Below are 18,648 nucleotides of genomic sequence, written 5' to 3' on the forward strand. Positions count from 1 at the left end.
CGCTCCTTAAGGCTTTGCTGAGAGCCGTGTTCATTAATGCTCTACAGGGATGAACTGAAAATGGTTGGTGTTTTCCTGCCTCACAGAACTCAGACTCAAGTCCACTTCCCCAGTGTAAACTAGTTCTCTATCACCTTTAATTGCCTTATCAATGCAGGAACAAGGATTCAAACACCCAGCTCAAACACTGATGAAGGAACAGTTTACTATCATGCAAAAAGTTCAGATCTAAGTCTTTGTTTGCAAAGGTTCAAATACAGTATCAAACACAATCTTTCCTAACACCATTGGTATATTTAAAGGGATAGTTTACCTAAAATAAAATTTGTGCCTTTACTCAATCTCATGTTATCCAAATACACTCTTAAAAAAATAAAGGTTTTTTGTGGAACCATTATTTTTTACCATTCATGGCGTGACAATACATTGAGGTCTTAAGACATGAAACAATCGTTCTGTGCAAGAAACTGAACAGTATTTATATAATTTTTTAACACTGATCCACCGCAATGTCCAACTGCCAACATGCTCTGGCATAGTAGATGCATGCGCGGAAGCTATGTAAATAATGGCTGTTTACATGCACAATTTTTGGTTCAATCAGACTGAATTCATTCCGATTGATGATTCTGAATGTAGTGGTTACATGAACGCTAAATAAAGTGATCGGGTTGATTATATGTCACAAGCTTCAAATCAGAATTCGTTTTTTTGACGCACACACTGCACAAATATAGTTTCTCACTGTTTGCACATAATAACCACTCTCCTACACTGTTTCTTTATTTGTTCTTAACAGCAGAATTCATATTTATCCATTTTTGGATAAATATATAAACAGCTGTGCTGAGCTGCTCATATTTATCAAGCAGTAAAAATGCCCCTCCTCGGCCCAAAACGGGTTGCCTGTGGCTGAGAATCCAAAACGAGGACTGGTAGGAGGTTGTCCTGCTCCACTTCACAGTTGCCGAGTGAAAGGAGAGTTTTATAATGACAGGACATGCATTTATACAACACTTTATTCAAAATGAATAACTGCTCGTTCCGCACGTCTTAACGCTATTTCTGCGTCCTTGCACATGCGCAGTCCTTTCAGTTTTGGTTTTCAGTCCGATCGAGTGTTTACATGCACTCTCAATCGTATTAGAAAAGGAATAAACCACCCCCTTCAATCCGATCGAAATTTCATTCCGATCCAGCTCAATCCGATCGATTAAGGTGTTTACATTAAGGCTTTTCAGTCGAGCCGTTAATCTGATTACAAACAGATTATTTGGTTGCATGTAAACGTAGCCACAGAGTGATGTATACGCGCGGCAGATCGCTTCCACGCATGCGTCTACTATGCCAGAGCACGTTGACTCATCACACGCCGACTGTTGTGAACGCACTCAGGACAGTTGGACATTGTGGTGGATCACAGGTAAAACAAAATTATATAAATACTGTTCAGTTTCTTATACAGACCGACTGTTTCGTGTCTTAACACCTCAATGTATCGTCATGAGCTGCAGGGTTTCATTTGGTTTTGTCTGTGTATGTTTTTTTTGACTCTCAAAGCCGTGAGTCCCATTGACTGCCATTATATGACTGACAGACTGCAACGGTTTGAGTTAAAAATCTTCGTTTGTATTCTACTGAAGAAACAAAGTCACCTACATCTTGGATGCCCTGGGGGTAAGCAAACAAACATCAAATTTTAATTTTTGGGTGAACTAGCCCTTTAAGAAAAAAATTTTCTTTTAAGAACTGTTCTCTGAACGGTACTTTGGGGAACTAAAACTGGTTCTTCTATGGCATCGCTGTGAAAACCCCCTTTTGGAACCTTTATTTTTAAGAGCGCATGTATGACTTTCTATCTTCTGTACAACACAAAAGAAAATATATATATATTTTTAATTCATGGGGTTCAAAAAACATGTTTGGTTCCTATACTTTTTTTTTTTTTTTTTAATGAAAATATATTCTTTTGTGTTCGGGTCAATAATTTTTTTTAAATTATTTTAATTTAGTTCTATTCAGCAAGAACACAATAAATTGGTCAAAAAAAAAAAAAGATTGAAAGTGAACGATTTTGCATTGTAGCAATACATTTTTCTGGTTTTAAAAATGGCAAAATAATTCCTGGCAAATTTATTTGAATTCAATTTCTTCTCCTATTGGATAGCATCCTAGTAACAACGTATGCAGAATGATCAATAAATGTAATGGCCTGTGGGCTTGATGTAATGTAAGCAGTTTGTGTTTATTGTTCTTTGCACATAATAATTAGCATCTAGGAAACGGAGTGTGGGTAAGGGCGCAAGGTAATGTTTCCTCTTGTTGCCTGTGTCTCATCCATACGAAGCACGACCTTTATTAACAGAGAGGTAAGAGAGGTTGACTCTTGTTGCAAATTAAATCTTAAATTGGATTCTTCTCATCAAGCCAAATCCTGGTTGCTTCATTATAATGACGAATGCTTTGTGTTTTAAAGCAAGCAGCGCACAAAATGAAGAAATAAAAAGCTAGAGGCTTTTGTTTAAAGGATTAGTTCACTAAAAGGCCATCATTTATTCACCCTCATGTTGTTCCAAACCTCTGTCTTTGTTGAAGACATGAAACACAAAAAAATACATTTTAAAAATGTTTATGCTGATATTTTTCCTTATAAGACTGAAGCATGATTAGGAGCTTAGGAGGTCCAAAAAAGGACAAAAAGCATCATAAAAGAGATCAATTATGGAGTCATAGAAGCTTTGTGTGACTAAACTGACTGAAGTCTTCACAGAAAAACCTTGAGATTTCACATGTAATTTGTGCTTATGTTCAGAACAAATATGCTCATATTTATACACTGATGTCAGACCTGTAGTGACACATTTTTACGTGCCAAGTTTGAACATGCATTTGTGTGAATGAGATTTAATACTTGGAAACAATGAAGAAAAAGAAAAATATTTCTTCATTGAAAAAGTTTTTGATTAATAATTTTTACTAAAAAACAAGAAAAAAAACTAAAACTCCTTAAAACAAAATACCTTTACTTGAGAAGCAGCACTTCATAAAATATTAACACTTTTTTCGTTATTTTTGGTAATAAGCATTTTGATTTACACTTATGCCAGATTATTTCATTTTTCTAATTTATTTATATGTAAATCAAGCGAAAAAAATAATCCACTGGTGCAATAAGACAAAATATACTTGTTTTGAATATGCACTTAATATTTTATGCAATATTGCTTCTCAAATTCTCAACTTCACTATCTAAAATTATATAAAATACATGAATATTTTAAACAGATTTGAACTCTTAACATGTTCTTCAGTGTTGCTTCTCAAATAAATCTATATTGTTTCAAAGATTTTTTTATATTTTAAAAGGACAATACACTATAAAACTGAAATAAAAGTTGAAATTGGTTACATTATTAAAGTAATGGAAAATCATGTTGCCATGATAATTCATGATATCTTTTTTTTGAAGCAAGACAAAAAATATTTTTGTTTTGTATGAAATAGAGGACAACAAAAAGCCTCTAAAAAGAACATGAAGGTGAGTAAATAACATTTTCATTTAAATGCAGAGTCCATATTATGAAATTGTACTGATTTGTTGTAGCCAAACAAAAAAATCTATATAAAATAGCAAAATATGACTGTTAATCCAATCTTCTCCTTTGCATGGTTTCTTTCCCTGACCTCTATTATTAAGGGAATGGTGAAGTGGGCGGGATTTGGTGGGAAGAGGCGGATCCCAGCATCCAAACAGCTATTAATGTGTCGACCACACCCTCTTTTTGTGTGCGAGAGACATTAAGGGTTGGACCTCATGAAACCAATTCCTCTCAGGCGAAGTAACTGAATTATGCCCTTCCATCTGTAGACTATAGGATAACAGACGCCTCTGCTCTCATAAGCACTTAAATCAAGTCAGCGGTAGAATTATGGTCACTTGCGCACAGTGAATGAAATTATAGTGCAGTTGTGAAGAGGTTGAATATGGTTCGGAGAGAGTCTATCTAGTGTGAATCTCCAGTCCCACCCACCCCCATTCGTTCAAGGGCCTATTAGCAGGCGGAAGGGCTAGTCGCCACATCAGAAAGACCGAGCATAATGAAAACATCAATGAAAGTCAGGCCAATGTAAAGTCAGGCCAATGTTAGCGTTTGCTTAATCGCTGACTTTCCATTTTGTGACAAGACCACAGATAGTCTTGTACTCATAGCACTGGCACAAAACATTAATTTCATATATAAATTAAACTATAAACTCAGAGAGTCATTTCACAAGTTGACAAGTTGTTGACAATTGTGACTTTTACATCTAAAAATTGCAATATTATTTCTCCTAATTACACTTTTATATCTCAAAATTGTTTCTGTGTTTTATTTCTTGGAATTGCAACTTTATATCTCACGACTGTGACTTCATATTTCAAAATTGTCTCTTTACTTCTTGTAATCATGTCTCTACATCTCACAACCTCAAACTTTACCTCAAAGATACATATAGTGTCATCAGCAAAATATCTAAACTAAAAATGAAAAAAAACATTTGGCAACTTTTTCTGTGTGCAACTACAGCCTATGCAGACTTGCATCTTTCTCTGCTGTAAAGCTTTATATTATCTACAATGGTACTGAAAATGGAACCGGCTTTACTGACTTCAACTGCAGACTATTTCAAAATGTTTGCTGAAACACTCCTGACTTTCATGTCTAGGTATTTAAAAAAAAGAAAATGGAAGCTTTGCTTTGTTATAAGTCCCTCCACCTCAGTCAGATTGCTATATTGCTTGCTGTAGAATGGTTGTATGGGATTATGATGAATACAATTGCATTAAATTTACTTTAAAGGCAACTTTTTCATAAAGTTTCAATGAGGTCAGTAGTATTTTTAAAAAAGATTAGATTTTTTTTTAATTCAGCAAGGATGCATTAAATTGATCAAAAGTGACAGTAAAGATATTTATAATGTTAAAAAAAATATTCTATTTCAAATGAATGTTGTTCTTTTGAAATTTCTATAGGGATAGTTCACCCAAAAATGAAAATTACCCCATGATTTACTCGCCCTCAAGCCATCCTAGAGCAGGGGTAGGCAACGTCGGTCCCGGAGTGCCGATGTCCTGCAGAGTTTAGCTCCAACCCTGAAAAAAACCTCACCTGCCTGTAGCCCTAGTAATTCTGAAGACCGTGATTAGTTCAGGTGTGTTTGATTAGGGTTGGAGCTAAACTCAGCGGCACTCCAGGACCGACGTTGCCTACCCCTGGTGTAGAATCATGTGGAGTACTTTTTATCATGGATGGACAAACTTTATTGGACTTTAAAATCTCAACACCTGTTCACTGCCATTATAAAGCTTGGAAGAGCCAAGAATTTTTTTAATATAACTCATATTGTATTAGCCTGAAAGAAGAAAGTCATATACACCACAGATAGCTTGAGGGTGAGTAAATCATGGGGTAATTTTATATTTTTGGGTGAACAACCCTTTTAAAGAAGCAGCACGACTGTTTTCAACATTGATAATAATAAGAAATGTTTCTTGAGCACCAAATCAGTATATTAGAATGATTTCTGAATAAAACTTGAATATATTAAAATAGATATAATATTGCTATTTCATGTGTTTCCATCAAGTAAATGCAGCCTGGATGAGCAAAAAAACAATGTCACCAGAGCCTCACCATGTGACACTAGGACATGCATGTACACAATGTGAAATGTCACAATCATTCCCGGTCTCCCCTAAGTGAGTGAAAGCCAAGAATAACTGGATTAAAGCCCACATACCTCTGTTTCAAGTTTACAAAAAGTGTCATTCCAGTCATAATACAAGGTAAATGGTTAGAGGTGAATCCTGACAGGAGATTCAATAGCACTAAATCCTGCTGATCGACCTTTTACTCTTCCGGATTAGAGATGCCTCAATCTTTCTCTCTCCAGCTGGGTGGAATGGATTGGCCTTTTCGTACATTAACTAGCTTGTGTTTTATTTATAAGCAGAGCCAAATTACACCTTGAACAGATCTGAGCAAACATAATCATTCATTCAGATTGGAATGCAAATTACTCGTGCTCAAAAAACAGAAAGGTTAAGGTTTCTTTTTTTTTCCAGAAGTGATACTTGGAAAGTTGTATTCGCATGTCATGATCGTGTTTGGTGGATTGTATTTCATTTCAATCTAAGACCGGCTGTGCTGCTGGAACTCTCATGCATTTTTAACAAGTTACTCAGAATCCCTGAAGTAATACAGAGAGTTAGCATGAAGGCAGAGAGCACTTTGACATCTGTGCGACCCTGTTCAATGCTGAGCGATGCCAATTATATGGAAATTATCCTGATAAAATCAAATTGAGATGACAAAGATGCAGATAAATGGCGCAAATTAAATATTTTTATTCATTTATTTTTGCACTTATTAATCAAACTTTGGCTTTATTCAATAGGGGCAACCAGTGCTCGAGTAAACATGATTAATCATAATTAGCATAAACCCGCACTTTTAAAGTGCCCCTATTATGAAAGGTTCATATTTTGCTTTTGGGAGTCCCCAACAACAGGTTGACATGCATGCAAGGTCACAAAACACTTTCATTTTCTTATAATATGCATTTATTGTTTTACCTTATTCCCAAACGATTAATTTTTCCAAACCCCTCTTTTGCATGATGCTAATTTGCGGTGATTGGTTTGATTGGTCGATTTAATTTAAAGCAGTGTTGTTTGTGAGTGCAGTGCTGCTTTGTGTACAGCCATTACCGGGGAAACCAGGATATTTTCAAAAATCCATATAGGGCCACTTTAAAGTCAACATAAATTCAAAACATAGACCCTACTTACTTTCTTGATACACATGAACTGTGTTTTTCTAGCATTATATGACTTGTTCACCAATGGATCCTCTGCAGTGAGTGGGGGCCATCAGAATGAGACAGCTGATAAACCATCACAATAATCCACAAGACTCCAGTCCATCAATTAATGTCTTGTGAAGTGAAAAGCTTTGTGTTTGTAAGAAACAAATCCATCATTGAGGTGTTTTATCTTTAAACTGTCGTTTCAGGCCCAAAAATGTCCATAATCCATAATAACGTTTGACTCCAGGTGAAAAAGTTATATTAGGGATAGAGGATGCATACTTTTGCTAGTAAAAATGGTTTGAAGTTAAAATGTTTTAAAGATGGAGTTATAACGAACACAGAGTCATATTTTTATGACTCCACAATATATGTTAATTAATAGACTGGAGTTGTGTTGTGAATTATTGAGATGTTTTTATCAGCTGTTCGGACTCTCATTCTGACGGCACCCATTTACTGTAGGCAATCCACTGGTGAGCAAGTGATGTACTGATACATTTCTCCAAATCTGTTCTAATGGAAGAAACAAACTCCCCTACATCTTGGATGGCCTGAGGGTGAGTATATTTTCAAAAAATGTAAAGTCCGACAGAATAGTATCACATTAGTTATGTTAGATATACAATCAAGCCTCCAAAAATGATTAATGCATGGATGGCATGCGTGGATTATGTTCCTCCAAGCTGGCTATCCCTAGAGGTATGGCCCACTTATATGCACTGAAACAGCCTGTGACGCTTGCTACTACTTCAAGCTAACCTCTAGATCCAGTAAAATTGACTGGTTTGAGCTTTTTCCAAGAAATGTAAAAAAATAGGTGAAATAAAAATTAAGTTAAAAAGACATGAAATCACCACTACATTAAAATAATATAAACACAAACTTGTTGACATTTATGACATTGATAATGTTCATATACTGTGTGCGATTCACAGCCATCCCATATAATTCAATTTGTGCCAAACTGGAGGATGCGGTTTGTCATGCATTTTAGCGTCTTACACCCAAACAGCTGAGAATATTTAGGTCACTGCATATACATCAGTTTACAATTAAAAATTACAGATTCGGTTTCAAAACAAATTGTGAAAGAAAAATTTAATGTGAATTTCATGAGAGGCATCAGCCAAACAGGAGTCAAATGGCTTTCAAAATATCATCAGAGTGAGCAAATTACATTTAACATTTTTGGATGAACTATTTCTTTAAATACTGCATGTCATGAAAAGAAAGCCTGCATACAAAAACCTCTGTGTTTCATTCTTGGCTGAGTGCATTTACTTCAGACAGCTGGCACAGGTCCACCTGTGAGAAGGATCAATTTCCCCATCAGACATCTATCCTGCACTCTTCCGTTTAAAACAATAAACGTAAAGCCACCGTATATTAATGTCAGAGCAAGCTCTCCAGCTATTTCAAATATAGGTCACCCCTACGTGGGCCATGTGTGATTATGAAATATTCACGCTTCTCAAAGTATATTTTTATGTTGCTACCTCTGAAGCATGAAAGTGATCGGAGGAGAGAGAAAACCATGCTCAAATATTTTCACTTGTTCTTTCAGTATGACTATTAACTGCTTTTACTTCAGAGTGGTCACATGGGTCTAATAATCATTTATAGTGTTAAAAAGAACTGTTAACACCACCATAATCTTGCCAAAGTACACAGTAGTGTTCGAACTGGAGAATCTGTTAGAATGGAGGTCAGGGATCTTAACACATTTCAACACATTTGTGTGAAACTCAATCTGATCTCTGAAAAATAATGCTGAAAAAGTATATAGGTACTGTACAAGTAATAAAAATATTAGACCTGTGAATTAATTATTACTTAAATTTACTTAAATGATGAAATACCTTAAAGGGATAGTTCACCCAAAAATGAAAATTGTCATTAATTACTCGCCCTTAAGTCATTGCAAACTCTTAAGACCTTCGTTCATCTTCGGAAGATAAATTTGGATATTTTTGATGGAATCCAAGAGCTTTCTGACCCTCCATAGACAGCAACACAACTGACATGTTCAAGGCCCAGAAAGGTAGTATAGACATCGTTAAAATAGTCCATGTGACATCAGTGGTTGAACAGTAATGTTATGAAGCTACTAAAGGGGTGAACTATCCCTTTAATAAATAGTAAGATTTGTCACAACAGGCAAAAGCTTTTGTCTGATGTATCTATCAATAATATGAAAATTACATTAAAACTAGAAAATATACAATTTAGAAGAAATAACACTTTGTCAATTCAATGATTTGCTTAATTTATTTTGTACTTACTAAGGTTGGATTAAACTGGATCATAAATACAGTAATATTTTGAAACATTACAATTTAAACAACGCTTTTCTATTTTAATATATTTTAATGTTATTTATTCCTATGATGTCAAAACAGCCATTACTCAGTTTTCAGTGTCACATGATCCTTTGGAAATCATTCTAATATTCTGCTCATAAAACATTCCTTATTATTATCAGTGTTGAATTATTGAATTATTGTTCTGCTGCTTAATATTTTTGTGGATAACATGTTTCCAGGATTCTATGAAGAGAAAGTTTATTTGCATTTATTTGAAATTGTGACAATTTAAAACTGCATATTTGATTAATAAAATAATTAATTTCCTTAAAAACAAATCTATAATCTAAATGATAGATTTCCCCCCCTTGATTTCACTAATTATGAACATTTTAAAAAAAAAGCAAATAAATACAAACAGAAAATATATGCATCTAAAAATTATTATAATTACTGAAATCAAAGGGAAACACACACAGTTCTCGTGTTTGCTTTAATTTAAACTGACACTATGACTATCGGTGTACAAATTCCCCGCATAGATTTCCAATAACAGCGTCCTGTACCTGGATAAAACTATCTTGAGCCACGCACTCGAAGCCCCCACAGTGTTGCAATACTTCATACAGCAGCTAATACAACCTACACCTAAATCAAACCTGAAATCCTTATGACGAATCTGCCTTGCTTTCCTCTCATTAATTTTGCTATTTGAAGATTCTGCCATTGTCAACATTATTTGAGAGCGCATAAAATGTTACACTAAAAAAGCAAGTTCAGTATGTATAAACACACTGGAGCAGACTTACCGCACTAACATAAAGGATATCCCTGCAGAGCTTGGTTTCCTGCGGAAAGTCAGGTAGATCCAAGAAGTTGTCCACCACCACTTGACCAATGACGTCATGGCGCGAGAAGCGGTCAAAGTCGTAGACGCTAAAATGGAGCTTGCGCGTGGGAAGCTCAGCATACGCCACGGGAAACAGGAAAACCTCGTCAAAGATAGGGTTCAGAGTCTTGCGATGCACCTTGGTTTGATGCTTGGTTTTGCGTTCTGGCAACAGGTAGATCTTCACGTATGGGTCGGACGTTCCCGTAAAGTCCTTGGCAGGTAGATCTTGGGCTTTGTGGATCTTCACGATGAGCTGCTCCAAGTCACAGTCGTATTTGAGGATGAAGTGTAAGCGGCCGCAGCTGTCCGCTCCTCTGCCGTCATCCGTGTCCACCGACCGCTGTTTGTAGAGCTCAGGCTTGATGCGGCCCAAACCTGGACCCGTTATGGACTCCTGTCTCTGGAACTGGGCCAAGTTGAAATCAGGGTTGGAGACGTTCATCTGTCTCCGGATGGAGTTGTGCCTGAAATGAGTAGAAAGGGGGTGGACGTCTGTTGGGCTATTTGCTGGCTTCATATGCTAGACATCTTCTGAATAACTAAACTCTAATTAAAGCTGAAGGTCACCGAGGCCCACACTGTCTGACAAATGCCAGCTGGGAATTGCTAAATGAATATCAATGGTGGGTGAGTGATTACGCCTAATGAAGTCAGGAAAACATGACTCACCTGACAGATGAGGTCGGTTCGGTGACTTGTCGCTGTACACGAGCTATGTGGATGTGGTTGAGCTCCTTGGCCTTAGTCTGGGCCTCCAGGTGGATGTCTGGGGACGTGTGGCTGATCTTCATGGCCGACTCTGGGAGCACCATTGGCGCACTGGGATCCTTCTCGAAGTCTTCGCTGTATTCCCGCTCAAGGCCCTCCACCTCGGTCAGGACCGGCTGCTGCTCGCCCTGCTGGTGCTTTAGGCCAGGTAAGAAGCGATTTCGCCATGGCACCCAAAATAACTTCCATGACACGAACAGGGAGACGGCAAACAGCGCCAGGCCACATGTGGTCACCAAGAGGGACAGCAGGCTCACAGACACATCTGGAGCAATAACCAAGAGAGAAATTCGGTCACTGGATGATGTTCAAAACTGTGAAGATATTTATAGAATAGAAGTGCTGTTTTTTTTTTTTTTATATCACACATAAAATAACCCTCGTTTCCAGCTGAAAAAAAAAAATGTTAACAAAGTTAGCAAAACAAATCTCAAAGAGATTGAGAGTGGATATCAGAAATCTAGCCAATCAGAAGGGCTTTCTGTCTGTGAATCATTCCAATAGAGACAAAACTGAGAAACAATGCAGTTGGGATCAATTTCAGAACGATTCTTTCTAGCTACTGAATGAAATAAACATTATTTGTGTCTCATATCATTGTATGCACCTGCTGGAGGTCCCATTTGTTGGCTGCATATGTCATAGAGGTTGTCAAATAAAAAAATTACCATTATAAAACTGACTTATTCCTAGTGAAGAGTAAATTACTGTAATTTTTTTCTTAATTTGGAATGTAGTGGTTACTTTCTGAAATGAGACAGCCTTGATGACATATGCAGTCAAAAAATGGGACCTCTGAAGGGTGCAGCTTTTGAAATGAGACACAGCAACCAACAGCCAATCAGAATTCACCCGCAAGCATTTAAAGGATTTACTCACCCTCATGTTGTTCCAAACCTGTATAAGTTTCTTTCTTATGTAGAACGCAAAAGAAGATATTTTGAAGAATTTTAAATATTATGGAAGTCAATAGGGACCATCAACTTTTCAATTACCAGCAACGCAAGAAAGAAACTCATACAGGATTGGAATGACATGAGGGTGAGTAAATGACAATTTTCATTTTTAAGGTGAACTATTCTTTTGAAGCGACAGACATCTTAACTGCAGTGCACACTAATATTCAACAGATAATCGTGCTATGGTGCGACTAATATAGTTATAATTCTTGGTGAGAATGGGCCTATAATTTTACACTAATTAGCAAATTTAATTAAAATAATCATTAAGAGAAATTAAATGACTGGATTAGTCTGCAAAGTTAGCCAATATCCTTCAACTACTGTATATATTCTATGCAGTTTATAAGTTTTTGTTTGATCAGGCATTACAAATGGCAACCTCTGGGATACTAGGTGGACTCAACTCAACAAGTGAGCTTTAATAAATGCTTTAAAGACATCTGTTACAATAATTATTCTTTCTTTTCTTTCAAAAAAATGAAATCTGAAAACTTTAAATCACTTTTTGCGATCCAGATATTGAAATATTTTGTAGAGGACATCTCTAATATCTGGGTTGGAGTTGAAGCTTAAATGCACTGCAGCTGCTGAATGCACAGTATTAGATGCTACATTTAAGATCCACTCTGACTCTCTGTGTGTCTTTCCCTCCCTCTTTCTTTCTCTCTCTCTCTCTCTCTCTCTCTCAACCACTTGAGATGGTTTCCCTGAATTAGGCCACCCAGGAAGAGATGCTTTTAGTGTGGACTGAATGAATCCCTGTCAGAGTGTCCTGCCTTCTGCTTGCTTTTCTGTCCACTGCGATCTTTTCTCCCTATACCGGGGAAAGAAAATGCATACATTCAGACTGCAGGTTATCACAACTGAGACAGACTTAGGGTGTCCTTAAAGTGATAGTTTAGTTACAAATTCATGCAATTTTGTCATTATTTACTCACACCCATGTTATTCTGAACCTGTGTGACTTTATCCTGTCTAGAGCACAGAAGATGTTATGTGGGATATTAATGCAGCTTTGGCATATAATGAAGCAATCAGGGGCTGCCAAACTTCAAAATGACAAAAGAAAAAAAAAAAACTCATAAAACCTGTGGTCACCATTCCAATAGGGTCTGGCTGCAGACTTGCACTTGCACTCTCCGTACTTGCACTCTCAGACACTTGCGCTTCTGCGAGTGACGTCACTTGCAGTCTTTTTTATTTTTTATTTTGTTCTATTTATTGATTTTTTGTTTTTGCTGTTGTTTGAATCTCTCAACATTTTACAACAGTAGGTGGTGGTGAAGACAAGAAAAAAGAAACTAAATTACAATGTCACTTGCAATCACCGCTTGCACTTTCCGCTACCTGCGACATCACTTCCATTCGACACGAATCGTATGCGTTGCCAATGGAGACAAGACGCTGTGGTGGTTAAACGATTAAAACTAATTTAGTACAATAACGAACAGGGTCCTGCAAGTCATCTGTAGGAGAAAAAGAAAAGACCCGCAAATCCGGAACTACAGAACAGCAGAATATGAACGCAATGCGCAGTTTCTCGTTAAGCGTTTTCCTCCCGCAGAAAACCATAAACACTTAATATGGCATTATCAGTCTGATAATATTTCATACATATTGTTTCAGTGTGGGACTGAAATAATGATCATGCAATGTAGATTTCCAAGTATCATAAATATTAGGGTATAAATATTTATTTAACAGTAAAGGGCATCTTACATTGTGGCAAAAGTGCTGATGAAATTGACTTGAATTTACAAGATAACTGTAAAATTCAAAGATGTGACTAGCAGGTGAGCAGCTAATAGCTCACGTCAAATGAATCAAGTGTGGGAGATTGGTTCTAATTAACTCTTTTTTGTGTGAGAGCTTTTCTGAAGACGTCTTTGGTCTACTTCAACTTAAAACAGAGACTATGTCCACTCAAAAAAAAAATTGGGAGAAATCTCATAGCATTCAAGATGACAGCCGTAGCCTCGCCTTACAGTTAAAAGAGCCAATCACATCTTTGCTAGACAAATAGACGTGCTACTAAACGCAGGGTATGCAATTTTTCAAAAACGCTTTAGAAAACAGGGGCCGAGTACCAAAACAAACGTGTAGCCAATCAGCAGTAAGGGGCGTGTCTACTCGTGATATGGAGGAGAGAGCGTTCAGTGAACAGCCGAGCTGAGCGACAGAAACATAGAGATGGCGGATAATAAACAAAAAAAGGAAAACGACTGCGGAACGATAAGGCAAGAAGTAGGACCCGTGTAAATATCGGATCAGCTTTCCAGCACTGGAGAGAAGGCCTGCGATCGGACGGCAAGGTTGCTTTGTTTCTTCTCGATAGGTGAGTAACACCATAGCTACACCGTACGCGATGTGACGTAACAGCTAAAGTCTGCCTATACTGGACACGTGTATTTCAGCTGAGAATGTAGTTGTTTAAAACTCAAATCTGTGGTTTATTTATAAAAACAGCGCCAATTTGAAAATGTGCTTCGCGGATTTTGGAGACGTGAGCTCCATGCGATCACCGGGTGCTTAGTGCTCATGTATCCCGAAGAGAGGAGCATAACCTCGGCTAGTCCTTCTGACATTTGATGCTGGCTCTGATGTCTCTGTAGTGGATAAACATAAGATATAAAACAGGTAATCTTTGGTCTTTATTCTATTGTTCTATTAATATGTTTAAATGAAAACGAAAAGAGGCAATGTTTGATATATTTCATCTGTAAATACAGTGAGGAAGATTGCAGCAGCCAAGGCGAGCTGACCGATGTTATCAAGTACGCTGCTCTTGCGTGTTCCGTCCATGGGAGTTCACACTCGCGAGTCTAACTCGTGAAGTCCGAACTACCGAGGATGCAAGTCCGAAATTTGCATACTTGGTATTAAGAAATGTACGCAGACCTAACGTTACATCACCAGACTATTTGCTACTAATCGTTGCCTGGGTTGCGTAGGCTACATATATGTGAGGCGGATCTATCAAAATAGGGGCGAGACCCTTCTGGGGTAGGGGCGTGTTTGTTTCGGTGATTTCAAATATCAACATTGGCTTCCAGAAATTGCTTACCCTGCCTTTAAAGTTAAAAGGTCCAAGTGCCTTTTTTATAGAGGCATCGCCTGTTTGTTTACTACTGAATGTGCATTAGCCTGACTAGCTTGAGAAATGTTTTTTTTTGTGTGTGTATAATGTGAGCTTAAGAAAACACAATTTATGACAGCATAGTTGTCAGATATCATTCCTGATTTTAAATATCTATTAAAACGTAAGAAACATTTATTTTTAGCTCTTTCTCCTTTCAAAAATCTAAGAGTTGTACTTGTATAACTGAAAATAACATTTACAAAATTGGTTGAAATGGTTGATTTAAAAGGAGTCAAATACAATTACGCTTGTTCACTCAATATGGATATTATTTTTTGTTTAAAGCATTAACAGCAAGCATTCAGAAAGATCAGTGCATCTCTATGGAAACATCTTCATGTTGCATCCGTGTTGGTTACAAATAGGGAAACTAAAGATTGCGTCTCGATGGTTTCAAAACGATTCTACAATCCCACAAGACACTAAACTCATTTCTAAGCTCTGACATCACATTATTCACTTATCCAGCACAAGATTAATGACACAGGCTTAAAGCAAATTTGTTTACCATCACTCTCCAAAAAAGAAAAACAGATTGCATTCTCTTTACTTTTTTGTCCTTTGAGCAAAGATGAACTCCCTTTTACATATGAAACAGAGAAACATGAGCCCTCCAGCTGAGGTAAGCACACCTGAATGTCTCCAAGAAAGGTCGGGACACTTGCCAGAGAAGTCAAGACATTGGATTTAAGGTGTTAAGTGGATTAGAGCCAGATTTTCCCGACAAATTGCCTCTCCTATCCTAATTTGCATGTTCATTTTATACTACATTCCCAGAGAACATATTGTAATGCATCTTTTTAAGGTGTCTGCTTGAGCATCAGCAGGTGTGACAAATCCAAACACATGTGGGTATTTGTTCATGTGAACACAAAAACACTATTTAATCGCGCACCATATGTATTACGAGCATATAGTTAGTTCGAAAGACCATATTCACCCAGCTCAACCTCTCACGACATCTATTTTTATTTCTGCATCTGTAATTCCAGGTGGTAGATCGCAGATGCTAGCAGCTGTTAGCCAATCAGAACGAAGCCAGGAGGCTGTTTGCGAATTTGACGGCAAGACACAAAGTTTTTTCCACTGCAGGGAAGAAAAGTGTTTATAGGTCGACCAATCGAAGACTTTTATGACAGTCCAGATGTCAACGGTAGTAGAAACTATAGCTATGAATAAATATGACTCATATAATAGTACACAACCTTCACAGTCAATAGCCCTTCACTGGCACATATTATCAGCATGGCTCATGGACATGTCATAAACTTGCCCGTGTGAGAACGAAACGCTGTCTTTCCTGTATTTGAACCGTCAGTTACACAAATACCTGTCAATATGTGTCCACACCATGTTGTCTGAACTGTCTATCCATTACAGTAATGTGTTATTAACCTCTCAAAGTGCCAGGTTCCCTTGGGTTCCATTACAAAATACTTTCCTCCATACAGGCACTTTGCAGCGACGCATGTGAATTCTCATCAGGCTATGAGAGTATATTTACTGGGTTCCTCTGAACTCAGCTGTTCCCTTTCATTAAATTCTTGTACAATACATCTTGAGGGACTGAATTACTAGTATGAATCGTTCTCCCATGGGTTCTGAAGGCCTCGTGTTAACGGATGTCAATGCTAGGTAATCGCAAAGGAGAAAGTGTGCAGAGTAGCAGGGTGGGGTGGAATCCTAATGGCTTCCTGTCGACCGCTCTGTGTCTCTGAGGATGAAGACGACAGCATCTGAGGAGAGGCTGTGATCTATGAATGAAGGTTCAGTGAAGCTAATGTTTAGTTAAGCCCATATACTTCATACTGAATCAAGCAATGCTCTATTTCTGTCTTCGATGACAGGTTGTTTTGGGGATTCACAAGTTTCCTCTGAAGCCTTATAGGAACATTGAATGCCTGTATAATCATTTTATGCTTGTGAATCCATAAATCAACAAACATTTGTATTAATTTGTTAATTTGCTATTTGTTCCTGCAAGAATATTAGTGCTAAAATTACACTGCATCTGATATGCTGCAGAATCAAATACGAACGAATGTAGGCTGCATTTTCAAATGCTAAAATACAGGACAGCTCTAAATAGGGCATTAATACTGGACTGTGGGGAATGATGATTGTTTGTGTGTGTGTGTGTGTGTGTGTGCGCATGTTTATGTGGTTTATGAGGACACAAATTTGTATAATGACATGGGTATGACAGAGGTATTACAATATGAAGGTGGTTTATGAGGACACTGCCTATGTCCCCATAATTCAAAAGGCTTAAAAAAACATACTAAATGGTGTTTTTTTGAAAATCTAAAAATGCACAAAGTCTCCTGTGAGGGCTAAGTTTAGGTGTAGGGTTGGTGTAGGGCAATAGCACACACAGTTTGTTCAGTATAAAAACCATTACGCCTATGGAGAGTCCCCATAAACCACAAAAACCAACATGTGTGTGTGTATACACTTGTCCTGACTAAGTTACACTAATTAAATAGATATATGAATATTGTCGTCAACGCTTTATTTACACAATTCAGGTTACTAGATTTGCTTCCCCCTAAATATTTTATTTTATTTTATTTATTAAACAGGCTTAAGTTAGTTTTTTTCTTAAATTGAATGTACATTCAAAGTAAATAGTTATTATTTAAAAATCTAGTAACCTGAATTAAGACGTTGACGACAATAGTTTAATATCAGCGTTAATCGTAATACTGTTTGTTATAGATCGGTTATTGTTGGGTGTGGTTACTTTAATGACAACAAACTCCAATGCTAGCTGCTAATTAGCCGAACGCATTAATGAAATGTACATATTTTAAATAAGGAAATTTGCTTTTATTAAGTTTCTAGCAAGTAAAACATTGTTGAAAGTGCCATGACAATAAGTTTAAGGGTCGTATGTAACGTTAGTTTGAGAGCAGTTGAACGCGACTGTTTAAATGTGATTTGATTAGTTAAGATACACAAAACATTAATAAAACTTAATTTAAAGACAGGAATAAAACAATTTCCTTACCAGAGTCCGAATATCTCGGTCTCCCGAGATCGCGAAAATAGTAGGTGAAATCCAGGCAGTTTTTATCTTGCACCTCTCCTCTCGAGCACAGATCGGACAGAAGCTCCAGCGCCTTTCCACAAATCTCATCCTCTCTGTCTGCAGGCATTTCCCACCAGCATCCTTCTGAATGAAGACTCCTATAACGCCTGTCGAGACACTGCTGACCGCCACTTCCAGCTTCTGACAGCGCTCTTCATACTCGCCCAGCACAATCCCATAAGGAAAGTTGAACTGAACAGTGTCCAGCGGTGTTCAGATCAAACCCACGAGCTTGCACACATGACACTGGTTGAATTCACTCAGCTGGGCTACACCCGAAGAAAACACCAAGTGTCGGTGCTGAATTGCATCTTCATGAATGAAAAGCTGTCGGCTGGCTCGCATCTCCCTCAGTTACAAGCCTTCTGGGATCCCTTGTCTTCTGCCAATCTAAAACTGCTCCTCCCACACCAGAGTTCTATTACAGGATCATTTGGCTACTAAATCCCACTTGTGCTCCTCAAATCCATAATAATTCAAATTGGAGAGAAATTGAAGAATGAGAAAACAGAAAAAAAAGAAAACCTGCCAAAATGGTTTTAGAGAGAAACTTTCAGCTCTGCAAATATACCCGAAATACAAATAAAAAGGGTTTGAAGCGTATAAATTTGGTTGTCCTTGTGGTTAAATTTACGATAAAA

The 18,648-nt window shown here is 37.4% G+C and overlaps 1 protein-coding gene across 1 annotated transcript in view; it reads right to left on the reverse strand.

Moving 5' to 3' along the window:
* The window catches only part of LOC306866379 (synaptotagmin-9-like), a 34,705-nt gene extending 16,314 nt beyond the window's left edge, over nt 1–18,391 (reverse strand). The window contains exons 1-3 of the mRNA XM_079411557.1: nt 17,927–18,391; nt 10,717–11,080; nt 9,965–10,511 (exon numbers count right to left, since the gene is read on the reverse strand). Of these exons, the coding sequence (XP_079267683.1) occupies nt 9,965–10,511; nt 10,717–11,080; nt 17,927–18,074 (1,059 nt within the window). The 5' untranslated portion in view covers nt 18,075–18,391. The remainder of the gene's footprint in view (nt 1–9,964; nt 10,512–10,716; nt 11,081–17,926) is intronic.
* Between the last annotated feature and the right edge of the window lie 257 nt (nt 18,392–18,648).

The sequence above is a fragment of the Barbus barbus genome (assembly GCF_936440315.1).
Source record: "Barbus barbus genome assembly, chromosome: 48".
NCBI lineage: Eukaryota > Metazoa > Chordata > Actinopteri > Cypriniformes > Cyprinidae > Barbus > Barbus barbus.